Here is a 23,525-nt window from a genome sequence, read left to right on the forward strand (position 1 = left end):
TATAAAATGGTGATTGAATCTGTCTGGAGGTGAGATTAATGAATGGAAGTGTTTTGCACGTATTGATGAAGCCAGACAACTCATCACCATTTAGAGCTTTAGGGGAGCTTTAGCATGACACGCACCGCTCCAAAATCTGTCTCCCCTCTGCAGCTCCCAAACCTGCACAAAACAGACTGACAAATAAGTCGTCTGGTACATAAGAGTGCATGGGAGTCTGTGCACATGTCTGAGAGTGAGTGAGTGAGTGTGTGTGTGTGTGTGTGTTTGGGTGAGTGAGACAGAGAAAGGGAGGGAGACAGAAATAGACAAAAGGAGAGAGAGAGTGAGAGATAGACAGTAGAAAGAGAGAGGGGAGAGTGGGAAGTCAGGTAACAGCTATAAATGGGATGCTTATCTGTCTGCCTTGTGATTACTGTTGTCTGGGATGACGAAGAAAATGTAGAATAACTGGGATTGGAAAAACATGTCCTGACTATAAATTATGTTTTTTTTCCTCTTTCTGCTGGGCTTGAAAATGTCCTTCCCAAAATCAATTTGAATTTAATATGATACACAATTCCATTTTACACTGCTATTAGTATTTCAACAGTAAATAGACAGTCAAGTATATTCTTTGAGTGTTCAGCTCTAAATGCCTATCATGTGTACCAGCACTCTACTCATTACACGAGTTATCTTTCTCTCTACTGCATCCCGAGCTACTGCAGTCCTTTTTGTGTGGCTCTTACCCAGGTTAGTGTGAAAAATAATGTTTATTTATGTCCATTTCTGTTCACCGTTACTGGAGCAGTAAATGTATAGAGGAGGAATTGTATGTGACAGAGGCAGAGAGACAGAGTGCCTACCCTGCCCCCAGTCTTGCAGTGCTTGTATTTAGTGTGTGTTTCAAGAGCCATATTTTATGTGTTTGCGCTGCATGCCCTAAGTGACACAGATAGGCTGCTGATGTGTGTGGGGGTTGTGGCGGAAACATTTCATCATCTGATGATCATCCCTCCTTCCTCTGTCTCAACTCATCCCTCTTAGCTATCCTTCAGTTTTTTTTTTTCTCTGGACCATTAACATCTATGTCTTTCCACCCATCTGTCTGTTCATCCATCTATCCGTGCTTCCATCCATCCTTGCATCCATCCATCTTTCCCCTCCCTGAGGCTAGATGCGTACTGTAGACTTCAGTAAGCACATTCTAATGTGTCATCGCAGTGAGTTACCGCACAGTGTGAATGGAGCTCTCCAGTATGGGAGTCTAAATATATGGTGTTTACAGCGTGGAGATGGAATGCCTTATCTCGATGCTTCACTTCAAAGATCTGGATGTACTGCGCTACTTTCATCGAGCGCCAGCAGGATAAGGCTTTGTTGCTGAATATAACCGATATCAATCTTTCCGGATACAGATGAGAGAATGAAGGAAGCGGATAGATCAGTCAGAGAGCTAGCTGCAAATTGTTTATTGCACTGTATTTGAAGTACACTTTCAGCATAAATCGGAATCATGTCGTCTATGTAATAATGGAAAACAAAATAAAGAAACAAAATTACTTCATGAAAATCCTCATAAATTATTCCACAAGAAGCCCTTAAGCCCTTGGTCAAGCTCCAATTCACTGGTGTGCAGAGTGGTGTGTGTTACAGTCGTGTTCAAAGTGCATTGCTAGTCCTAAATGAGAGGTTACTCATTCAGCTGGCACAGAAGAGCTGAGGCTTTGGAGATCCAGTAGTCACTGGGCCGCTTAGACGGAAGCATCACTGTCACCACAAAGTTAGTCGAGTGACCTGGAGGGAGACAGAAATGACGGGTGAGGGGAAAGTACAAATCTTGAAACCATCTCTGCATTACATTGCCTCGTGGTTAGATTGACTGTCCCGGACCCAAAAAGTCAAGAACCAATGTTTGTCCAGCAACATATATTTCCATGCTCCTATCCTGTTTAACTGAGTAAAACAATGAACCCCAACCTGCTCATTTTGTGTAAGCTGCCCTGGATAGGAGTGTCAGATAAATAAAATGAGTTTAAAATAAACTCAATACAGTTTCAAAAGAAACTGAGGGGCAAATTCACAAAAGGATTGCGCGGCTTTTGCTGATGCTAAACCTGTGCAAATAAGACAAAAAGAAACCGTGTAATTCACAAAGCACTCGCAAAGGGTGAAATGCACCGCTAACTGCGCTGCCACGCAAATAGCGTCTCGGTGCTAATGTGCTATTTGCACGTATTTAAATTAGGTAATATGCATACATTTGGCGCAAAATTGGCCCCTTTCTATGCAAATGAGCCTCATTGCAAAAACAGTCCAATTCACAAAGATCGGCGCTAATTGCCACACGTAGTTAGAGTGAAATTATTAGCGTCTTCAGAGAGTTGGGGGTAATTGAAGCACATTTATAAGGGGTGTCATGCCCAGACTTTCCAGTGATCATGGCAGCAGTGATTGTAGCCAGACGAAGGCATCGTAATGCCAGGCGTGCTCGTGAGCGGATATTTCGAAGGAGAATATCACTTGTTGATTTAACTGAGAATTTAATTGAATTGACCTTGCAAATGTCTCTGCAACAATTCCACCTTTGTGTGACCTAAAAAATAAAATTGTCTGTAAATACAGTCTGTAAATAATATTTTGACATTATTATTATTATTACTATAGAACTTTAACACAGATTGCTTCACAAACAAAAGCAAATAAATCAGTACAACCAAACAATCAATACAACTCAATTTCTCACTCTGCAAATATTTTCACTTATCTCACTAGTCAGCACAGTGGGCCTTATTTTGGCCTAAAGATTCAGCACCATGGACAGCCCCGCTCAAACTCATTTATTACCTCCGCCAAGGAGGTTATGTTTTCGGTGCCGTTTGTTTGTGTGTTTGTTTGTTTGTTTGTTTGTCTGTCAGCAGGATTACGGAAAAACTACTGGCCCGATTTTCATGAAACTTGGTGGAAGGGTGTAGCATGGGCCAAGGAAGAACCCATTAAATTTTGGAGTGGATCTGTATATTGGTTGCACTTGTACATTTACATATCATAGAAGACTGGATTGGCCTTGGTGGAGGTCTGCGCTCGCGAGTGCCCTTCTAGTTTATTTTGGGATGCAGTGAGATGCAATGACAAACAAAGGATGCAATGACAGGATGCAATTGTGTCATGAAAAATAAATGAATAAAGCTCCCCTACATTCTCCTTTGTTCTCCGCTTCAAATCATGCCATCTTCTTTTGCAGTCTGAAGGTGTGCGTTTGGAAACACCAACAGCACTCACAGACTGGGATATTAAATCCCAAATATGGTTTCTCGCAGTCCCGGTTAAATTTCTTGCCTGAAGTTTTGAGGAATGCCTCTGCACCTCGTACGTCAGGACTTGCAGCTCGCGGTCTAAAAATGTCATTTTTCTCTTTCTCTCTGCCATTGTCCTGCCTACTGTGTTCTTGGCGCAAAGGCAACATTTATACTTTGCCACATTGATAATTGCAATCAGACGCAAAACAGGGGCAAATTGCACTCAGTTGCAACAGGTTATGGGCGCGTTTGCGCTGGCATATCATTAGCGCAATATCTTTTGTGAATCGGTCCTTGAGACGGAGCTAATAGCGTTGCAAATGATACGCAATTCATGGTGCTATTAGCGGCCGCAATCCATTCTTTGTGAATTCGCCCCTGAGTTGGCTAGCTGAAAGCAGCTGCATGCAATTAGGTAGGAATTAGGTAGGTAGGTAATGTTGGGGGATAATGGGATATCAGTTGAAGGAATATCTGCACATTCATACCAGCATAAATCAGTGACAACATGTCTCAACACCTGTTTTATCTACATCACTACTCTCACTGATTAGGGTAGGCAATTTCGAACTGGGAATCTTCTAAACATTAGGCCACCACCACATCTAATGACTACACAAACAGTTGCTGAGTTAAAGCGAACTGTGTATCAAATTTGACAAAATTCAATCATCTACTTTAGAAGATACACATTTTTTATGGTTAAAATTTGATCTTTAGCTATAAAGTTTTGCAGAGAAGAATAAAGATAAAGAAATAAAGGAAGGGATAAAGGAAGGAATGAATAAATAAAGAACAGGAACAATGGTGTGTGCATGTTCCTGTGTAGATCCAGTCTGTACCGGTGGTGGAGAGAGTCCCTGCCCTGGCTGAGGTCTTGTACAGCGGAGCGTGGTAGAGCTCAGGTTCAGGCACGTAATTCTGCTGGGGTTCAAAGTGCACCACTGGCAGCATGGCGTTCATCACCCGAGGCAATGCATCCTCTATAACCATGTTGACGTCATCCCAGCGACTGGCGTCCATGAACATGCCGTGCACCAGCACGCCGTTCTCTGGCTCTGGTAACTACAGCAACCACGAATGAAATGGATTAGTGGTCAGTCATAGATGCATACAAGATTAGAACTTTCAAACCACAAACATGCAGATGCAGTTTACCTTGCAAAACTAGATCAAATTCCAAAAAGCTTTACTTGAATTCTTGCACCACATGCTTTCCAAAGACATATTCAAGGAATTATGGCTCAAAATTTCTCCTCTCACACGTTATGGTACACAGTGCAGTTATCAATCCTCTCTCTCTCTCTCTCTCTCTCTCTCTCTCTGTAATTGTATGTAGCAATGGTACTTGATGATATATTGGTATGAATGCTAGTTTGTTTTCACATCCACCACTGTTTTGGTTATTGTTCAAGTCCAGGTTGCAATGTTTTCCATTGCCAACAAAAACATAACCTCTTCTTTTTAGTGCTGCTATTTTAGCAAAATTGAACAGTTTATTTAATTTCACATTCTCTCTAGCAGTGATAAGGGGTGGCTTAGTGATTAGTGAGGTCATTTCCCAACCTGAGGGCCCGGGTTTGATGCCCTGTGCAGCCAAACCTGTGGAAGTGTCCTTGAGTCATGAACTTAACTCCTACCTGCTCCAAGGGCACTAGCTGCCTGACTGTGCCCCAACCAGAGGGCATAAAGAGAATATTCCCTTGGCGGATGAATGAAGTACATCCAATAAAAAAAAAAGAAAAGAAAAATCCTTGCTCTGACGGTGCCCCACTGCTGCATAAATATAGAGTAAATACTGCTCTCTTTACTCCTCCCAGCCCGTTCCAGTACCTCCTCATCCATGTCCAGCTTGGTGTTGGGGGGCAGCGTGCGGAGAGCCTCGCAGACCGCTGCCTGGTCCCTGTATGCCGGCACCATGTTGAAGCGGAAGTTGAGCTCATCTATGGGCAGATTGTAACGTCTGGAATGATTCTGCAGCACCCCTATAGACCAGGAGGACACAATTTTAAACATAATTTCAAACAAAACACATTTCCGTGTCATTTTTCAGGATGTAACACTTTGTAGTAGAGGAACAGATTACTGCCAAGTCTCAAGTTCACCTTAGGAGTTAAGAATAATCCTCAGGAATTGAGAATGAATCACAATATTTTTTACATATATTTGAAAGAATGTTGAGTGTAATTACTATGAGGCAAGGGTTCTTAAAGTTTTTCAGCCAAGGATCCATATAGAGTAAATTTAGTCTTGCCCTGCTATTATGGCTCACTAAACACCAGAAACAGCCCTACGACCCAATTTGTGTCCCAAACCATAATTTTTATAAACAATGCTGTTATGTTATACCAGTAAGAAAGCCTTGAGGGAAGAAGAATCCCGAGATCCAGAAAGATTTGGGCTGACCTTGTGTGATCCAACTCTGAGAGAGAGAGAAAGAGAGAGAGAGAGAGAGAGAGAGAGGAACAGAAAGAGATGTGATTAAAGGTATATTTTTAAGTGTATATTTATATTTTTTAATGTTTTGTTTTTGTGTGCAGTGTTGAACAAGTCATGGTGCATTACAGGCATCCTGGTACTTATGGAACCACTGAGTGTGGACTGAAACTTTCACTGGCATAATGAGGTGGATTCTCTCTTCTGAGGTCCTGAACATGTGCAATATGACACAGTGGTTACCCATGAGCTAATGTGACTCTCCTGTGTGTGTGTGTGTGTGTGTGTGTGTGTGTGTGTGCGTGCGTGTGTGTAAATTTGGGGGATTGTGTAACACAAACGTTCAGACCAGTCTCATGGAAGAACAACTTCAGTCAGGGGAGATGAACCAAATGCAGAGGTGGGGGAGGAGGGAGTGCAGAGAGAGAGCGAGAGAGCAAGATGAAGATGTAAGAAAGTGAGTAGAGTAAATGCTAGGGAAGAGAAGAGAGGAATATAAAGAGAGTGCAGGAAGAGTAGGGAGATTAGGAAGATAGCAGCTGTGTGCAGTCTTGTCCTTCTCTTTATGGTGTGCTTAAACATGAATCTCCCATCCCATCACCCGATCAAACTACCCTACATAATGAGCACTGTGTGTGTGTGTGTGTGGGAGAGAGAGAGAGAGAGAGAGAGCGAGAGAGAGAGAGAGAGAGAGAGAGAGAGAGAGAGAGAGATGCTCTATGCCTCAGGGAAGATCCCACAATGCTCCATGCGTTAATAGTATTTTTCAAACTGTGTTAATGAGATCACACACAAACAAAAACGCACAGACAAACACGTACACACACAGACACACACACACACATACACACACACACACACACACACACACACACACACACACACACGCACACACACAAACCAATACACACAGCAGTCAGTGTGGGTGGAAGTCAAGTGATACTGAGAGTGAGTTGCTCCCTACTCTACACACCATCTCAGCCTGAAAAATATGTTAGAGACCAGTCTGTGTGTGTGTGTGTGTGTGTGTGTGTGTTTGCGTGTGTGCCGTGCATACAAAATACCAAACCTCATTGAACAAGGAAGTGGATCCTATTATCATAATTTCTCCCATATGTGTGCGCTCATCTCTGATGGATTCTGATTATTTTCAATGGGCTCTAATAGGACAAATTAGTTTAAACAGAAAACCTATTTTCACAGCTCAGTGTTAGCAGGCACTTCACAAAGACCAACCATGTGTGTGTGTGCTTGTGTGTGAGTGTCTGTTTTCCTTTGTCTGCTTTCCAACCTGTATGAAGGAAGTCCTGAGGGCCAGGTCTCTGACCCAGGAGGCCAGGGGTTTGAGAGAAGGGTAGGCGGAGTTTGCCCAGTAGGTGGGCACCTGGTTGTTGAGGAAGCTGGTGTAGATTCGCTCCATCTCCTCTGACATCACCACCAGACCTGCTACGGCCTTCTGCAGCGTGCCCAGAGACATCTGGGGAACACAACAAGAACCAGGAAATAATAAGGTGGGGGAAATGAAAATAAAAAATCTCTATTGGGAAGTTGTGTCTGAAAAATCTAAGCCATGCTGAACAAACTTTCTTCTCAAAGGGACAGTGTGCAGTGCATGTAAAAAGTAATTGTGCTGAAACCTTATATTTCTGTGTTAATCTTTTTGATGCATTATTAGTGGAACAAATGCTAATATCCGTATCTGTGCTTATCAGTCAAGCATGTGTGTGCATGTCTTGTCTTTCACCCTGAGCACTCTCAGCAGGTTGTTGAATCGGTCTGCTTCCTGGCCCAGCACAGTTGTCAGGGAGCTGAGGCGGCCGTTGTCGTCTCGGACAAACAGATTCTCCACCGCCTCATCCATGTCCAGACGCTCTGCACAGAGTCAGGCAGACAGACAGGCAGGCAAATAGACAGATAGGTAGGCACGCAGACAAGTAGACAGGCAGACAGACAAACCAACACAGGCAGACAGACAGGAAGACAGGCGGACAAGCAGACAGACAGGAAAGGAAGCAGGCAGTCAAGACACTGAGATATTAGGTTTTTGTGATAGACATTCTGACCAAAATGGATTGTGTGTGTGTGTGTGTGTGTGTGTGCGTGTGTACCAGGTATCTTGGCCAGTATGGAGTCGGCCAGCTCGCACACTATCTCATCGTTGCTTTTAGCTCCATCACGGGCAGAGGAGCGAGGATGAACTTCCAATATGGTGTTGATCAAAGTCATGGTTTCTTGACGCTGCAGAGGCAAACACACACACACACAGACACACACAGACACACACACAAAGCATCCTCTTTTGTTGATATTTTACAGTTGCACTCTCATGCTTTCTGAATATTAATAGAATAACGACTTTTATAACCAACCATAAACTCTAGGAACAGTCACTGATTTAATCATGAATAGGCCCATAAACAATGACTTTTAGTAGTTGGACACTTTTATACAGCCCAGACAAACAAATAAGTAAGTAAATAAATAAATAAAAAACCCCATCTGCTCGTATAATGACTAGGGCATAAAAGTAAATATCATTGTGGTACATCAGCTGTCCAAAGACCTTTGCTTACAACACTTTATGGCTGGGTGCTCTGACAAGAACTAGAGGCAAAAACCATGGAAACCATGGTAATGGTGGCACTTTAAACGAAACAAACAAACAAACAAACAAAAAAAAGAAATTAAGAAATAAAAAAAGGCAAATTTATGAATGTCTGTGATAATCTGTGACACTCCTAGCAGCAGTGAGTTTTTCAGGGCAGGTCAGAAACGTTGTCCTTTTAATCTTTCGGTGAATAAAGGTACCATGTGAGCAATAGTGTGCAGGTTTTAAGCCTTCTATCCTTTTTTTGTAACATACTCATCACTTATAATAATCGTTAATACACATCGTTTCAGTACTATTCCTCACCTGGAAGGCCAAGTTGGCATTCTCATGCATGCCAAAGATCTCGGGATCATCTATGATGGGCAGACCCTCAATGTACTTCTTATATTGCTCAAGACGGTCTGACTCTGGGGCATAGTAGATACCTTACACACAGGGGAGGGAAACAATGGTTATATTATAATTCCAGGAAAACATAATGGTTCATCCAAAGTAATTGTACCAACCCACATTAGAAAATTGTATTAGGTAAGATCTTACTGTGCATTAGCATGTACAAAAATGTGCACAGAAATGCGTGTGCACACACTTACATACAGACATACACAAATACATATATACTGTATATATACTGTATATATGGATGAAGATTGAGCAGAACCTGAGGCAGAGTAGGTGTAGCTGCACTCCAGGGTTTGAGGGGAGAAGAAGCCTTTGAGGATGGTCCTGAGGCAGCGCTGGTCCCAGGCATCTGTCACCCTGCCTCCATATGTGATATCACCTGGGGAGACGGGCACAAACACCAACATAACATTGTCAGTCAGATTTTGTAAGCAGTTTGTTTCTACGACCAACCCTGTTTTAGTCCCAGTTTTGGTTTGACCCTGGACTGCTGCAGTAAACTATTCCTATTTGGAATCATCATGATAAAACAATATTTGTATACACTATACATTTTGACTGACACTTTCTCTAGCATTGGTGGTACTTTTCTTGCTGTGTTGACCCAACACTACTGAAAGAATATCAAGTACACAAAGTCGGGAGACAGCAAACAAAGTATGGTTTCACATACTTGTATTACTTTAATGTATCAAAATGTATCTTTATCAGACACTTAAAGTTACAACATACAACTTTTTGCCTTGAGGCAGTGAAGTGTATTGTTTGTATTGTCAGTCCCGCCCTCCTCCTCCCCAGTTGGTCAAGTTCACACCCAACCCTTGTCACTCATCTTGATGAGCTGTCTACCTTTAAACAGCATCTGGCCTGAGGCTGAGGTAACCAGCATCCGTAAGGCGTTAAACGAGCAGACAGCAAATGCAGGCAATTTGCAATTAAAAACAACAGGCAATATTCCCCTGTGTGTTTTTGAATGGGTCTTGTCTGCCACACGTCCACACCCACAGCGAATGGTATTATACGCCCCAAAATGTCCCAGACATCACTGAAAAGACAATTTCAGGCAAATGGGAGGATTTAGGCATGTGCACACAGAGTCACAGACAGACACAGAATAATAATGTACACTACCCGTCAAAAGTTTGGGGACACCTTGCTTTTTCTAAATTTTAAGAAAGTAAGGAAAAAAATGCTTGCAATGCTTTTGTTAACATAAAATAGCTATTTACTAATACTTTGGATATATTTATTCAACACTTCATGCTTCATGTTCATCAAAGTGTCTTCTGTGGTATGAAGAGAAGGTTTTGCATACCAACCAGCACCACAAACCTCTGGGACGTCCTGCAGAGGCAAGCAGAGCATCTCTGAGGAACGCCTGGAAAAACTGACTTTTCACATGAAGAAAGTGTGAGCAGCAGTTACAGCTGCTAAGGAGGTTTTTTTGATGAACGTATAGTTTAATTGCTTTAGTGTTATCATCACAAATACTTCTGGGTGTTCCCAAACTTTTGATGGGCTGTTCTCATGTGTATTGATTTGTTCTGATGGCAGTCATTTGTAAATCTACTGATGAAGTCATTTTTGATTGGCTCTGACTTGAGTGGAACCTTATGTCAATCACTCCCACGGGGCAGATCAGAGTCTCGCATCAACACACTTCACCTCATGCTGACAGATTACACACACAGTAGCAAGAAGCTATGGACACCTATAACAAGGAAGAGGCTGGATAGCAATGTTGGTCTTGTTTGCTTAATGCCACAAAGCAAGAATTAAGTTAAATGCTAGCTGAATATCGTTTCACCACAGCTTGATAACGTCAATACCAAATAGCCAGCAGTTGACTGCTATCGTGAATCAGGGACACTTTGCAATAACTTCCCAGCTACAACGCTGTAACTCAACAACAGTAGAGTTTGAGAGTCAAAATATGACTGTGCAAAATATTTTTCAGGACTGTGTTGCTCAGCCATGTGTGGTTGGTGTCAAATTACAACATTGCATCAAAATAAGATTTAAGTGATACATTTTAGTCCTCTGTGCTTATTCACTCCCTACTGATGTTACTGTATTATGATTGATAATTTATTATCAGCATATTAAGGAGGATTATCACAAACCTGGGCTGGGCAACCAGGTTTTAACTCTTGGTAGCCCAGTGGACTACCAACTAAATTTATGATTTGTTCACCCCTGGATGACAACACGTAAATTGAGCAGACACTCCCATCTCTGTCATTTTCGAGACTGCGAGAGATCCCTTAGTCCAAAAGCAGGCCTATATATTCAGTAGTAAATGGTGTCCTCCTCTTTGCTGACATGCTCTGTGTAGTGATGCATGGCACAGGGGAGCAGACACCACAGTGGCTGGTAGGCAATAACAGGTTGGAAAGAGGGATCATGGAGAGAGACGAGCGGAGGTAGAATGTCAAAAAAGTTAGGCGCAGAAAGACAAAAAATAGGAAATGTGAAAAGAGAAACATGGTTGGAGGGTACAGACTACCAAAAGAGCAAAAATAAAGGTGAATCTAAAAACATAATTTAATCTAACATTTTTTCTGCAAAGATATAATGTTATGTGAGAGGGAGGGGGTGAAAGATCAGGTAAATCTCTGCTGGAGCCTTTAGTATGCTGCAGGCGTGGGAAAGCCAGTGGAACCTCTCTGCCTAGCGCTCTGAATCATCGCACCAAAAGAGAGCTCCTTCTAAAAGAGGAAAGGCAATATCATGCTCGGTTTGAGCCTAAATGATTTCCCTCAAAGAGCGTGTTGCTCTGGCACAGAAGGACCGTCTGAATTAAGGATTAAACTAATAGCATAGAAGAGTGAATAACAACAATGAGAGACATCAATTTGCCCCCAGAGTTGTGCGCTCCAGTGAGATTGAACGGTGCACATTATCATTTGAAGGTGTAACTGAAAACCAAATAAGGGAAACAAATGTTTTAGAGATATGACACTTTTTTTTTTCTAAATGAAGAGGTTCCCTCTTCTCTACATAAAATTGCTCTCCTTCAAAGATGCTTCACTAACAACTTCGAAGATCTCTGTGATTTCAATCTCGTTTCACTCTCACTCACAAATTCCATGTGTGGGTGTGACCATATACAGACCAACACATGTGTTTGTATTACTAAACATGTACACATTCCTTCAGTCAATATTCTACACAAACTAACATACATACACTCACCTAATGCATACATACTGTTGACAGGGAAGTTTTTCTGTCTGTCTTGTCAATACTTTTCCCAAGTCATTTGACTTGACCTTCCTTAATATATATTCTAAGCCTTGAAATCTCACTCAGTCAGAATAATACATGGTCGTTCAATGGCAAGACACGACAGTAGCCAAGCTTTGCTGGGCAACTTTGTTTTATATTGCCCTCGTGCCCTGCGTTCAGGAGGTAAAACGTCACTTTTTTTTCCGAAGAGTTTTAACATACAAAATTTCCATTGGAATAATACTATTATGGAAATTATAGGCTACATTTGCATTATCTAAGTTTGAATTTTCAAACGGGTAACCAAGTAGCTGGATAATTGTTTACATCCCTAGAACTGGCAAAATGTCCTCACTTTGGAGGTCTTTCTATCCTTGTGAGGATGTTTGGTGCCCATGAGGGTAGAAGTACCACTCCATATTTACTCACAAACTTTTTCAATAGCCCAAGGTTCACTGATACTGCATATGCTGATTTTTCTAATCACCAAGCCATTATATAGTAAAGACCTGTAGGTCTGCCCTGACTGAACATCTCAGTAGCCACAAGTACTGTGATGAATAATGTAGCTCTACTGTCAGACCTCCAGACACACACATACACACACACACACTCATATAAGTATTCCTGCATGCATCTGCATACACACCCCCTGACACACAGGTCCATAAGCATCTGCACACACACAGACACACATATGTGCAAAAATACACACACACACACACACACACACACACACTCATCCCTTTATGTAGGCTGCCCTACCTGTGATGTAGATGAGAGCGTCCCAGGGGATGGAGCCGTCCCGGCAGTAGAGGTTGAGGTTGAGAAGAGCACACTCCCTGTCGCTGTCATTGAACTCATAGCGGATGTTCCAGCCCAGAGGACCAAACTTTTTCCGCTCCTAAGATACACACATACAAATCAAACAAATGTTGACCTAGATGGGCAGGCACACAAAAATACATGCATACAGACAAGGGAGTAAAACACTTCACAACACACAAGTAGCAATGAGAGAGAGAGAGAGAGAAAGAGTGAGAGAGAGAGAGAGAGAGAGTATGTGTGTATGTGTGTGTGTCTGTGCACGTATATGTGTGTGACCTGGATGATGGCATGGAAAAAGCAGACTCCAAAAACGATCTTCCTCCACTGGCGTCCCAGAATGTGGTCTTCAAAGAAGTTGCTGGAGATTTCTGTGAAGGCCCGCCGCATGTTGGCTCGTAGGCCTTTGGGGGGCTCATTAGTCACCTGGCAACCACAACACAGAGACACACAGGGCTAGATGGCTACTGTTGACAAGACCACAGTGACTCAGAATGCCAAGAAACTTGGTGTGACACTAGACAACCAACTGTCATGTCAGGCCCACATTGCAGCCACAACCCGATCCTGCAGATTTGCACTCTACAAGATCAAGACCAAATCAAATCAAACCCTTCCTCACCATGGACTTAGCCTAGCTCCCTGTTTAAGCTTTGGTCATCCCTCATTTGGATTACTGCAGCTCCCTCCTAGTGTCCCAAAATACTCACTCTAGCCCCTCTAACTCATCCAGAATGCTGCAGCATGCCGCTTCTTCAACCCAAATTCTCCCGTATGTCACCTACTTCTCCTACAGTCCCTCCACTGGCCGCCTGTGGTTGCTCATGTTGAACTGAAAACCCTGGTGCTGTTGTACAAGCTAAAATGAATGTATTCAGCATGGCAGATACTCATAATGTCGGAAACTGCATACAGCTATGATAATGTAAGAATTCTACATTTGCCTTGGTATGGTGTTAACTATTTTTGTGATTTTTATCAACTGTAATGTGTTACAGGGCAGTAAACCTCCCAAAAAACAGAATTGGCGTGTTGCGTCCAGAAAAGCCCCCCCCTCAAAAAAAAAAAAGTTCCCTTCCCTTTAAGTTCAAGTTCCTTTTACTGCCACACAGCCAGACATTACTGACCACTGAAATACTGTTTGCATTGAATATTAACACTGCCTTTTAGGAACAGGACCAGGTTTTGCTTTTTGTTGTGAGTTATGATTACAAACCACGCCATCTGTCATATAAGCTCCCAGTAACAGCAATGCAAATCACATCCATTTAGCCTTTCTACTTATTTGCCATTATCAAACAGACTACCTCATCCCAACAGACACAACTATAATGCCATTATGAAATGCCTCAGCATACTACCATGCATCTGCTTTAGACAGTTAAATGAGAACCTATAATGAGGTCCTATTTGTGATTAATAAGCACTCCTGAAACGACCATCTCTAGAATACAGAGCAGTATGGAAATGAAATATTAATAGTCTTCTGGAAAGACGCAATATGTATAATCTGTACGTTTCCCCAACCCCACCCCAGTCTAAGAATAAGTTCTACTCAGCATGAATATTTAGAGCAGTTACTTTCAGGGCGGGTGGGTGTGTTGTGTGCGCATGTTCGCATTCCTCTTCATGAAGAATGATGAGTCCATGCACGCGTAACAGCCATGTGTGACTGCAGAATGCTTACTGGTGAAAATGCAGATTTGCACAAAGTCATGAACTGAGACTGAACTTTTTGACAATGTGAATGCACCAAATCCCTTCATATGGAGAACATTAGTCCTGGAGAGCAATCTTTGAGATTCACTCTAGTGTATTGAATTGATGTGAGGATAGAGTGTTTTTGTGTGTGTGTGTGTGTGTGTGCATGTGTGTGTGTGTGTGTGCATGTGCGTGTGTGTACACGAGTGTGATTACCTTGACAGAGTTCTGGAGCACTGTGACAGGGAAGACTTTGGTAGGCATGGAACTGAGAAACAGACGGAAGTCCTCGTGGATTGACATGTCTACATAGGAACAGAGAGGAAAATTATTATCATACAAAACTACCCATGAGTGTATAACCAGAAACATTCATTCAGGTATTAATTAACAAATAGACACACGCGCACGTATCATCTCACAGACACATGTAGGTGTAGCTGTAGCAGTGTGTGTTTGCGTGTGGAGGTGTGTCTGTATGTGTACATGCATGTGTCTGTGCATGTGTATAATAATAATAATCAAAACAAATGTTACAAAGTGCTTCACACAAACAAATCAAAACAAAAGGTGATAAAAGCAAAGTGACGATAAAACATAAAACCATAGTCACACCAAGTTCATCAGATAAAATGTCATAAAACATGTTTACATTAAAATAAATAAATACGTAAAAATAAATAAAATAAAATAAAACACAGGTACAAGAGAGTAGAGTGATTATAGAAAGGCTTTCCGATAAAAATACGTTTTCAGGAGTGTTTTAAAGGAAGGCACTGAGTCTGCCAGCCTGATCTCCTGATACCAAGCCATTAAATGAGTATTTTCATTTAGCCTGTCCCACCCTGTTCTACACCACAGAACTGCTAATGAATTGACTCACCATGACCCTCCTCAACTCTCACCCAACAAAAACTTTGCAGCCTGGGTTGAACTATGAAAAGTAGCAGCCTTTAGTGAGACACACACACATACATACACACACACACACACCCGGCGACACAGACACACACACACTGCGAGACATTGTCCCTGCTGCTAACTGCTGTACCTCCAGTGCTAATCATGAACAAGACTGACCCCCTTCCCTCTATTTGTGTGTGTTCTACCCAATGTGTAAAGCATTACACATTGTCCAAATTTTGTGGGAAAAACGAAACACACGCCACACAGGCACATGTCGGATAATGGATGTCGCGTTGCTAGCTGTCCGACACATCTACATTATCACAAAATGAATGTTTCTCAAATAAGACTGGGTGTGCCTAGTGATGGCTGGGCAATTCTGATTCTATAGTAAATGGACTATGTTCTGAAGAATTCTTGTCCATGTTTAATGTTATTCTAGCACTGCTAACAGTTAAATTTGGCTTATTCAAATGGTGGACATATTATATATATGGAAAATACTACTGCAACGGCATATTTTTAGCGGTTGCTTCATCACATACCAGTAGGTGTACATAGACATTCTAAAACGGGAACACCCTTTCAATCTAAGTCTCAAGGGTAGTGCAATAGCGCAGCAAGCATGCGATAAAAAGTGGGACAGTGGCTACATCTGTAATTGGTATCATGATATGTCTGCTGGGCCCTTGTGTGATCATGTGTGAGCTAAGTGGTTGTGTGCATGTGTCACGTTACCAGGCTCAGTGAAGGTCTTGATGAGCTCCTCCATGGCTAACATCCAGGAGACGGCTAGGTGACAGTTCTGCAGGAAGACCCAGTTGCCGCTCTTCAGTGCTTTTAGGATAATCTTCTCTGCTATAGGCCCCTGGCCTTGGCCCAATGAGATGGACTTAACCCTGAGAGATAGTGAGGGGTTATTGACTCTCTCCCCTGTGATCGCATGTCTGTCATTCTGATTGTCATACCAAATTCTTTCAGCTAATTTGCACCCTAGAGGCATTTGTACTAGTGCCAAACAATGAAGTTGCTGGATGGGGGCCAGACAGGAGATTTCAACCTCTTGCTGGCCTTGGCATTGAGCTCAATTTTTCTCTTCAATCAATCTAGATTATATATTGGGCGCAATAGAAAAAACAAATGTCATAAAAATGTTGCTTGCTGTAAATGTAGTAGGACAAAATTGTCCTACTACATTTAGTCAAAATTAGGGATACACTGATATGGTTTTTTGAGGCCAATACTGATTTCCAATATTTTCCCACCCACATCGGCAGATAGCAATATGCATTTTGTAAGAATCTTAGTACAAATGCAGGTGCAAAACAGGTTCAACTTTTCAGGTGGTTAAGATAATTCAGTGGCTTTTCAATAAAAGACCAAGGTCACAAACATGACAATTCCACAATTGGCCAAAAACTGGCAGAAAAAATAATATTGGACTGATAACGATATTGCATTTTAAGGCTGAAATCGATACCAATTGCCGATATATTGGTGCATGGCTACTCAAAATGCTTCCTTTGTATGGGGATGAGCATAGGTGTTAAAGGTCGCATTTAGGGCCATAAGGGGACAGGGGGATGTACCTTCCTTACCACTCGCCTGAGCATGAAACAGCTTTGTTGCCAATACAGGGTGTGAAACTGACTTGTCCAGTGATCCCTGACCCAGAAGAATCTCTGCAGAGGTATGCATGAAAGGCCTCAACAGAATGCTTTAGTAAAATTGGCAGAAGCCAAAGCTGAAGGGATTTTGGGTAGACTTAATTGTTTTGGCTCCCAGTACAGTAATGCTGTGGCAAAGACAACGTGCTTTGTGACTCATCTTTGGCTTCTCCATCTTCAAAATCTTTATGTCTGACATAAACCAAAAACAAATAGGTTCAACCATGGTGGAGACATTAGGAGAGGGCAGGGTCAGACTGTACCACATAGAAATGGTAAAACAGACCAGTCTCTGGGGAGGCAGGGGATAGAAAACACTCTTCATATCCTTTCACCCATACCTCTCTCCAACCATATGTCTCAATCCATCCTCCCTGCTCCTCTTCTCCCATCTCCATCTGTCTCCCTCTTTTACCCATCCAGGTAGGCAATCTGCTGAAAGGCGTCCAAGTACTTAAGGACTCCTCCTCCCTCTCTCCATGCAGCTATCCCTTGCTTTTCTCACCACCCCTCACTTTTCCATGTTGCCTGCCACTGCCTGAGATTTCTCCTTCATACATTTCCCTCCATGCTGTCTCCCCAGCCAAACCCCATTCCTCCATCCCATCTGCCCCTCTACTTTCTTTACCTGTCGAGGCAGCCTCTCTCTTTAGCGAAGCGCTGGAAGGCACCCATGGGGTCTGATCCTGTGCTGAGGATGAAGACCAGTGGGGTGGAGGGGGACATGTCATTGTACAGAGTGGCAAGGTCCACTGGGGGGTTTTCCACAAACTGCTTCCCCAGGCTGACGATCACAAACTCTGTAGCGGCAAACACCACCTGGACAGTAGAGAGGGAGCAAGGTAAATAATGGAATAATAGGACAAACAGGACAGATAATAGCAAGTGAGAGAGGTGAGAGTGAGTCAGTGCATGAGAGAAAGAGTGTGAGAGACAGAGAAAAAGAAGGTGGGAAGACAAGGTAAATTGAGAGAGTGAGAAAGTAAGAGAAAAGGCAAGAGGGGCAGAAAAAGAGACAGAGAGAGACAGAGAGAGATCAGAAGCAAGGGAGACTGAGTGAGACAGCAATGGGAAAGATACTGATAATAAGAGGGGGTTATAAATAGAGATAAAATGAAATGGGTGAATGGGCAACCTGAATGTTTTTATCAACTGTGCACATCGCTGCACAGCCTAGGGCTTTATTTTCAAAGATCCAATAGACATAATAATGAGAAAAAAAAAGAACACAGCTGTTCACTGCTTTGAACATGCTAGTGAAAATGACAGTCTTACACTAAGCTAACCTTCAAATGTAAACACACATATACAAGATACATATCCTTCCATAGCCCTCATCTCGTCTTACCTTCTCTTCCATAAAGCTCTTGATAAGGACTAGTTTCTGGAAGGTCCCCAACCTCTCATTCCAGTGGCCCCTGATCCTATTCTCCTCCTCCACCTCTTTGGTCTCCCATACAGGAGGCAACTCTGACACGTAGCCCTCCCAGCTCTCTGGGTTAATGGATGCTTGCAAACGCCCTAGAGGAGAAGACACACATTTGATGCTGCACAAATCTTCATACATCTTTTATAAGGCCTTCCAAATGTATGTAGAGATCATGGTAGAATGGTTAGCATACCTAGGCTGGACAGTGATGTGTATGAGGAAGGATCCTAGCTAGGTCAGTCACTCTGTTAATGCTCTAGTTTGTTTACATAGCAGGAAAGTGATGGCCTGTATAAATGGATCCTGGCTAGATCAGCCAGGAAGATGACACTAGGATTAGGATACCTAGCCTGATGGGGATATGGGTTCTGGTGATCTCCTTGGAGATGCCTTTGAAGCAGGGCAGTGTGTCCTCCAGCTCACAGCATGTCTGCCAGAAGAAGTCACTGAGCCACGGCACATCTGGCCGTTCTGAATACTCCTGGGAGATGGAGGAACGGAGCGGAGAACAATAGAAGAGAGAGAGAAAGAGGCAGGTGAAAGAAGGGGTAAGATCATGGGTAGCGAGGCGGCGAAGACGGTATAAAAAGCGAGTATGTAAAAAAAAGAGAGTGAATGAAGGTGAGAAGAAAGAATGGTGGATTCAATACATATTGTTGGGGGATGGATAGTCACGGATGAAGATGTTGGGAGGTATGGACACACGACAGAAAAAATGAGAGAAGCATATTAAGTATTTGGAGGGGAAGCGGAGGTGATGGATGGATCGAAGATGAGAAGTGAAAGTAGGAGATAGGAGGATGCAAAGGTGAAGGAGAAGAAAAGGAGACAGCATTAGAATGAGGATCACGATTGCTGAGAAGGAACCTGTAGGCCACTGTCAGGAATAGGCCCATCATTTTCCCTTACCTCCGCCAGCCTAATGCCATATAAATGAGAGTCAAATGGTGGGTGGATATAGGAGTACACCCCTGGGTGGCCCTGACTAATCTATATTGTGGTCTCACAACTATCTTAACTCATCAATAAAACCAGTGCTAAAACTCAAAAGTCATTCTTCGATTCATTGCTTCGTCCTACCCTTTCCCTTCTCTTTTGTTCAGACCAATGGTTCCTTAGCTGCACGCCCTTCTGCTCCACTGTGTTTTGAGAGGGGAGAGAAGAATTAGAGAGAGAGAGAGAGAGAGAGAGAGAGAGAGAGAGAGAGAGAGAGAGAGAGAGAGAGACAGACAGACAGAGTGAGAGAGAGAAATAAAGACATAAAGAGAGAGAGTGGGAGGGGGTGTCGAGAGGAAACCATTGAAATTCAAGTCCAGCAACTCCTCTGGGCTGCATTGGCTGTCAGGAATCATAAATAAAACCAAAAAGTATAAGCAAGTTGTCAGTAGATACTGATCTGAGGTCAGGTTTGATGTCCCCCATGTCTAAAGGTTGGTGCTTGATCCCAGATCTGTGCCCACAGGGGCCCTGTGTTTGACTTGAGGGACTAAGGCTTTGGCATTGATTTCACAGACAAGGGGCTATTAGCATGCTACACGCAGGCTGTATGGATTATCAGTCTCTCTCTTTCTCAGTAGTATTTATTTGTCAACCTCTCTACAGAATGCCTTTCTCATTCCTTCTTACGTCTCTCTCTCTCTCTTTCTCTGTGTGTTTCCATCTGTCTCAGTTGTTCCTCAGCAACCAGCCGACCAGGAGAGAGACTGACTGCCACTCCGTAACAAAGGATATATTTTTTCCTATCAACTGAATCCCTAGATGAGAGGGAGAGAGAATGAAGATATTGTCTAGTGGGCGACGGGACAAACAGAAGGGATTTTTTTGGAGGGGAAAATGCAATGGCTCCTGGCTTATCTGCAAGGAGAGGGTCCAGCCAACAAACTGTAACAAATTTCTCTATTTCCTTGTAATTATAAGAACACCTGGGAGTTAATAAAGATGGAAAAACATTGTTTTTCAATTACACCTCATGACATGGTTAAGAATGGACAGTTATCTCTGTATTGCTGCTGGCAGTCGAGCCTCAGCACTTTTGATTTGTTCAGCCTTCAACGACCAACTCTGTAATTTACTGACAGCTGGCCATTCTGGCATATTATAACTTTGAACTGACGACTCAGTCATTCTTTTTCTCAACAACTTTGCCCTTTTCACCCCCTAAACACTATGACTGCACAATTGACATGTGAAAGCCTTCTAAGTCTAATTTTGTGTTTTTCATTTCTTTACTTTATATAAATTGTCAGTTTACATGGTTCTTTATGAACTAAGCAATTCATTTTCAATACCCACGGAATCCATGAAAACCAAAAGCTGAGTATTTAGAGATACAAAGTTTTCATCTGACACAGCAATATTTTTCCCCATAATCAGCATGGACTCTCTGACGTCCCAATCGATTCCCTGCCCCACCTTATCCAAGACAGCAGACCCCCTTAGGAAATGCTGCCACTCAGCATCGGAGACCTCGCCACGCTGCTTCATGATCTCTGCACATAGCATGAAGCTGTAGATGGTCTTGTGCTGCTCGAAGAGGCCACGTGACACGTTGATGTAGGAGGTGAGCAGAGTCTGGTCCAGCAGGATCTGGAGACGCTCCTCCAGCACACTGCTCTTCTCTGATGTCTCAATGGTGGAGTTAAACAGCTGGGAGGGAGAGCGGGAATGAACGAGACAGGGAAAGGAAGGACATTCCAGAAAGAGACAATGAGATACAGAAGAGAAAGACAACGACAATAGAATCTTGTTATTTGCAAAGGCTAACTTGATCTGGCTTGATAGTGGTTTTACACTCATCTCCTGATGCACGGCATCAGGAATGGATTTAAAACTTTTTCAAAATGTGTCCCCTCATAAACCTTATGGTTGTAAAGATTTGGCCAGAAAGCTACCATTTAATCCCTGCCTATGGGTTGTAAAAAAAAGAACTGGTTGATTTCTCTCACCTGTTTGAAGTACTTGAGGGAGAACTGATACATGGGATCGATCTCAGAGAGACTGGCGATAACAAAGTACAAGACAGAGCCACGGGTGGCCACGGGCCGGTAGCGCTCCCTCGCCGAGTTGATCATCAGCTCAGTGGCCTCCGCCTCCTCCAGACGATGCTTTATGGCCTCCGATGTGACCTGAGGAATGATGGAGACAGAGAGAAAAAGGACAGAGGAACAGAGGGAGAGGAATGACAGGCAGAGAAAAGGGAAAAGGAGAGAGGCATCAAGAATAGGACAATAGGAGAAAAAAGAGAAAATTCCAGAGATGGAAATAAATTAGGTTTGGACACACCTGTGATGATAGAGGACACCACATTCATCATCCTATCAGCATAGAACAAGCCCAACATCCTAACCATCCATATGAACCTCTATGTGACCTCAGACCAACCTTTGACTCCTGCAGGGTCTGAACCAGCTCCTCATTGTCCAGTATATTGCCCTCGGAGGTGAAGAGAAGCTTAAGGATGCGGTCTTCGATGGCTTTCAGCTGGTTGCGGTCGGCGTTGATGCACACAATCAGCTCATTCCTCTGTTCCTCAAGGTGTGGACTCTCCAAACGCACCACATCACTGGGGAGAGGGAGAGGTGATGAAGGGAGATGGGGGTAGGGGAGGGGGAGGATTTAGGAGGTATTAAGGAGAAAGGAAAAGGAGTTACAAATTACAAACTACAAATTATCATCAGATAAAAAGTTCAGAGATTAGGGTCAAGGTGCAAGGAAAGCAATCAAAACAGTCATTACTGACGTACATAAGGAGATATGGAGGTTGTAAGACACGTGAACCACATGGTTTAAGAGTAGGATGCAATGTCTGTATTTGCGTATTGTGTGTGTGTGTGTGTACCTGAGAAGCTGGTCCTCCAAGCCCGACTTGGTCACAGTGAAGTTGATGATAGTCACTTTGATACACACCTGAAAGGCAACAGGAACAGAGTTAGAACAGACACACTGCATCAAACTACGCATAAAGTGAAATTAACTGTAGAATATCAACAGAATGCATTTCCCTTGTGAGTGGCAGCCGTCATCATTCATTCGCACAGCCTCATTTTGACATCTGCCCCTAAACGCGTCTTCACTTCAAAACCATCCTAACTCTGCCATGTCACTGTGAATGCTCAATACATTAAATCAGTGACTGTGCTTGACAGCTGATGTCCAATACAGAGGCTGACAGACGAGTTCCTGCTGTCTCAGTTCCTACTTTCTGCCTGAATGCACTGCTGGCTTGGACTGGCACTGGGGCAAAAGCTGGCACTTAGACCAGCATAGCGGGCGTCGCTGCCCCCCTGGGCTTGGGGAATATGAGGGCATCGCACAATGAGCAGGCTGGCAGGTGGGTGCATCTTTTCACAATGGCCACCAATCAACCATAGTCAATGCCATTTGTGGATGCCAAGCATTTACTGTGCTGGCATGGCAAAAGGGTAAAATGGATATTGTGTTGCTGTCATAGCGTATTATTTGTTTAACACTTTTTGTTATTTCACAAAACAGATGTGCTTCTTTTCTTGAGCATAGAACTATTTGGATGGTATATAATTGGGGGCTGTTGGCTCGATTACACAAAAAGTAATTGTTTGAAGCAAAGAGCAGGGGTGTGTTGTGGCATTGGTGTAATCAATGACTCTAGGGTGAATTGACGTGGCATTTCTCTGTTGCACAGCTGCTGTTGCAGATGACAGATGAACTTAATGCCAGGTGTTTTGGAAATAGATCTCACTTTAAGTAGATCTCACCTTAAAGTGAGATCAAGGTTTATGTTTGCCGAATTACTGACATCACACTCACCATGGTTTCTTGCCAAATGCAGAGGTTTGAAGGAACTGAAGTGTGTGTGTGTGTTGTGTCCTTACCTCAGGCAGGTAGTGCGGGTTGGCCATCTTGGTGGTCATGTAGAATCTAAAGTTCTTGTCATAGTCAATATCAGAGTCTCCCAGTCGGATCAATGTGCGCCCACCCGCCACAAATGTTTGTTTCAGCAGGATGGGCTCCAGAGCCGGATCGAGGGTCTCCTTCAACTACACACACACACACACACACAC

The 23,525-nt window shown here is 43.1% G+C and overlaps 1 protein-coding gene across 1 annotated transcript in view; it reads right to left on the minus strand.

The window, feature by feature from the left end:
• Positions 1-1,566: 1,566 nt before the first annotated feature.
• The window catches only part of dnah6 (dynein, axonemal, heavy chain 6), a 69,099-nt gene continuing 47,140 nt past the window's right edge, over positions 1,567-23,525 (minus strand). Inside the window, exons 60-80 of the mRNA XM_078289957.1 lie at positions 23,337-23,501; positions 22,325-22,392; positions 21,868-22,048; positions 21,432-21,611; positions 20,899-21,132; positions 18,832-18,967; positions 18,406-18,578; positions 17,686-17,876; positions 16,129-16,289; positions 14,701-14,789; positions 13,063-13,209; positions 12,724-12,862; positions 8,990-9,109; positions 8,632-8,753; positions 7,826-7,955; positions 7,462-7,589; positions 7,009-7,194; positions 5,631-5,703; positions 5,115-5,266; positions 4,124-4,346; positions 1,567-1,779 (exon numbers count right to left, since the gene is read on the minus strand). Of these exons, the coding sequence (XP_078146083.1) occupies positions 1,676-1,779; positions 4,124-4,346; positions 5,115-5,266; positions 5,631-5,703; positions 7,009-7,194; positions 7,462-7,589; positions 7,826-7,955; positions 8,632-8,753; positions 8,990-9,109; positions 12,724-12,862; positions 13,063-13,209; positions 14,701-14,789; positions 16,129-16,289; positions 17,686-17,876; positions 18,406-18,578; positions 18,832-18,967; positions 20,899-21,132; positions 21,432-21,611; positions 21,868-22,048; positions 22,325-22,392; positions 23,337-23,501 (3,102 nt within the window). The 3' untranslated portion in view covers positions 1,567-1,675. The remainder of the gene's footprint in view (positions 1,780-4,123; positions 4,347-5,114; positions 5,267-5,630; positions 5,704-7,008; positions 7,195-7,461; positions 7,590-7,825; positions 7,956-8,631; positions 8,754-8,989; positions 9,110-12,723; positions 12,863-13,062; positions 13,210-14,700; positions 14,790-16,128; positions 16,290-17,685; positions 17,877-18,405; positions 18,579-18,831; positions 18,968-20,898; positions 21,133-21,431; positions 21,612-21,867; positions 22,049-22,324; positions 22,393-23,336; positions 23,502-23,525) is intronic.

The sequence above is a fragment of the Centroberyx gerrardi genome, chromosome 3 (genome assembly GCF_048128805.1).
Source record: "Centroberyx gerrardi isolate f3 chromosome 3, fCenGer3.hap1.cur.20231027, whole genome shotgun sequence".
Classification (NCBI taxonomy): Eukaryota; Metazoa; Chordata; class Actinopteri; order Beryciformes; family Berycidae; genus Centroberyx; species Centroberyx gerrardi.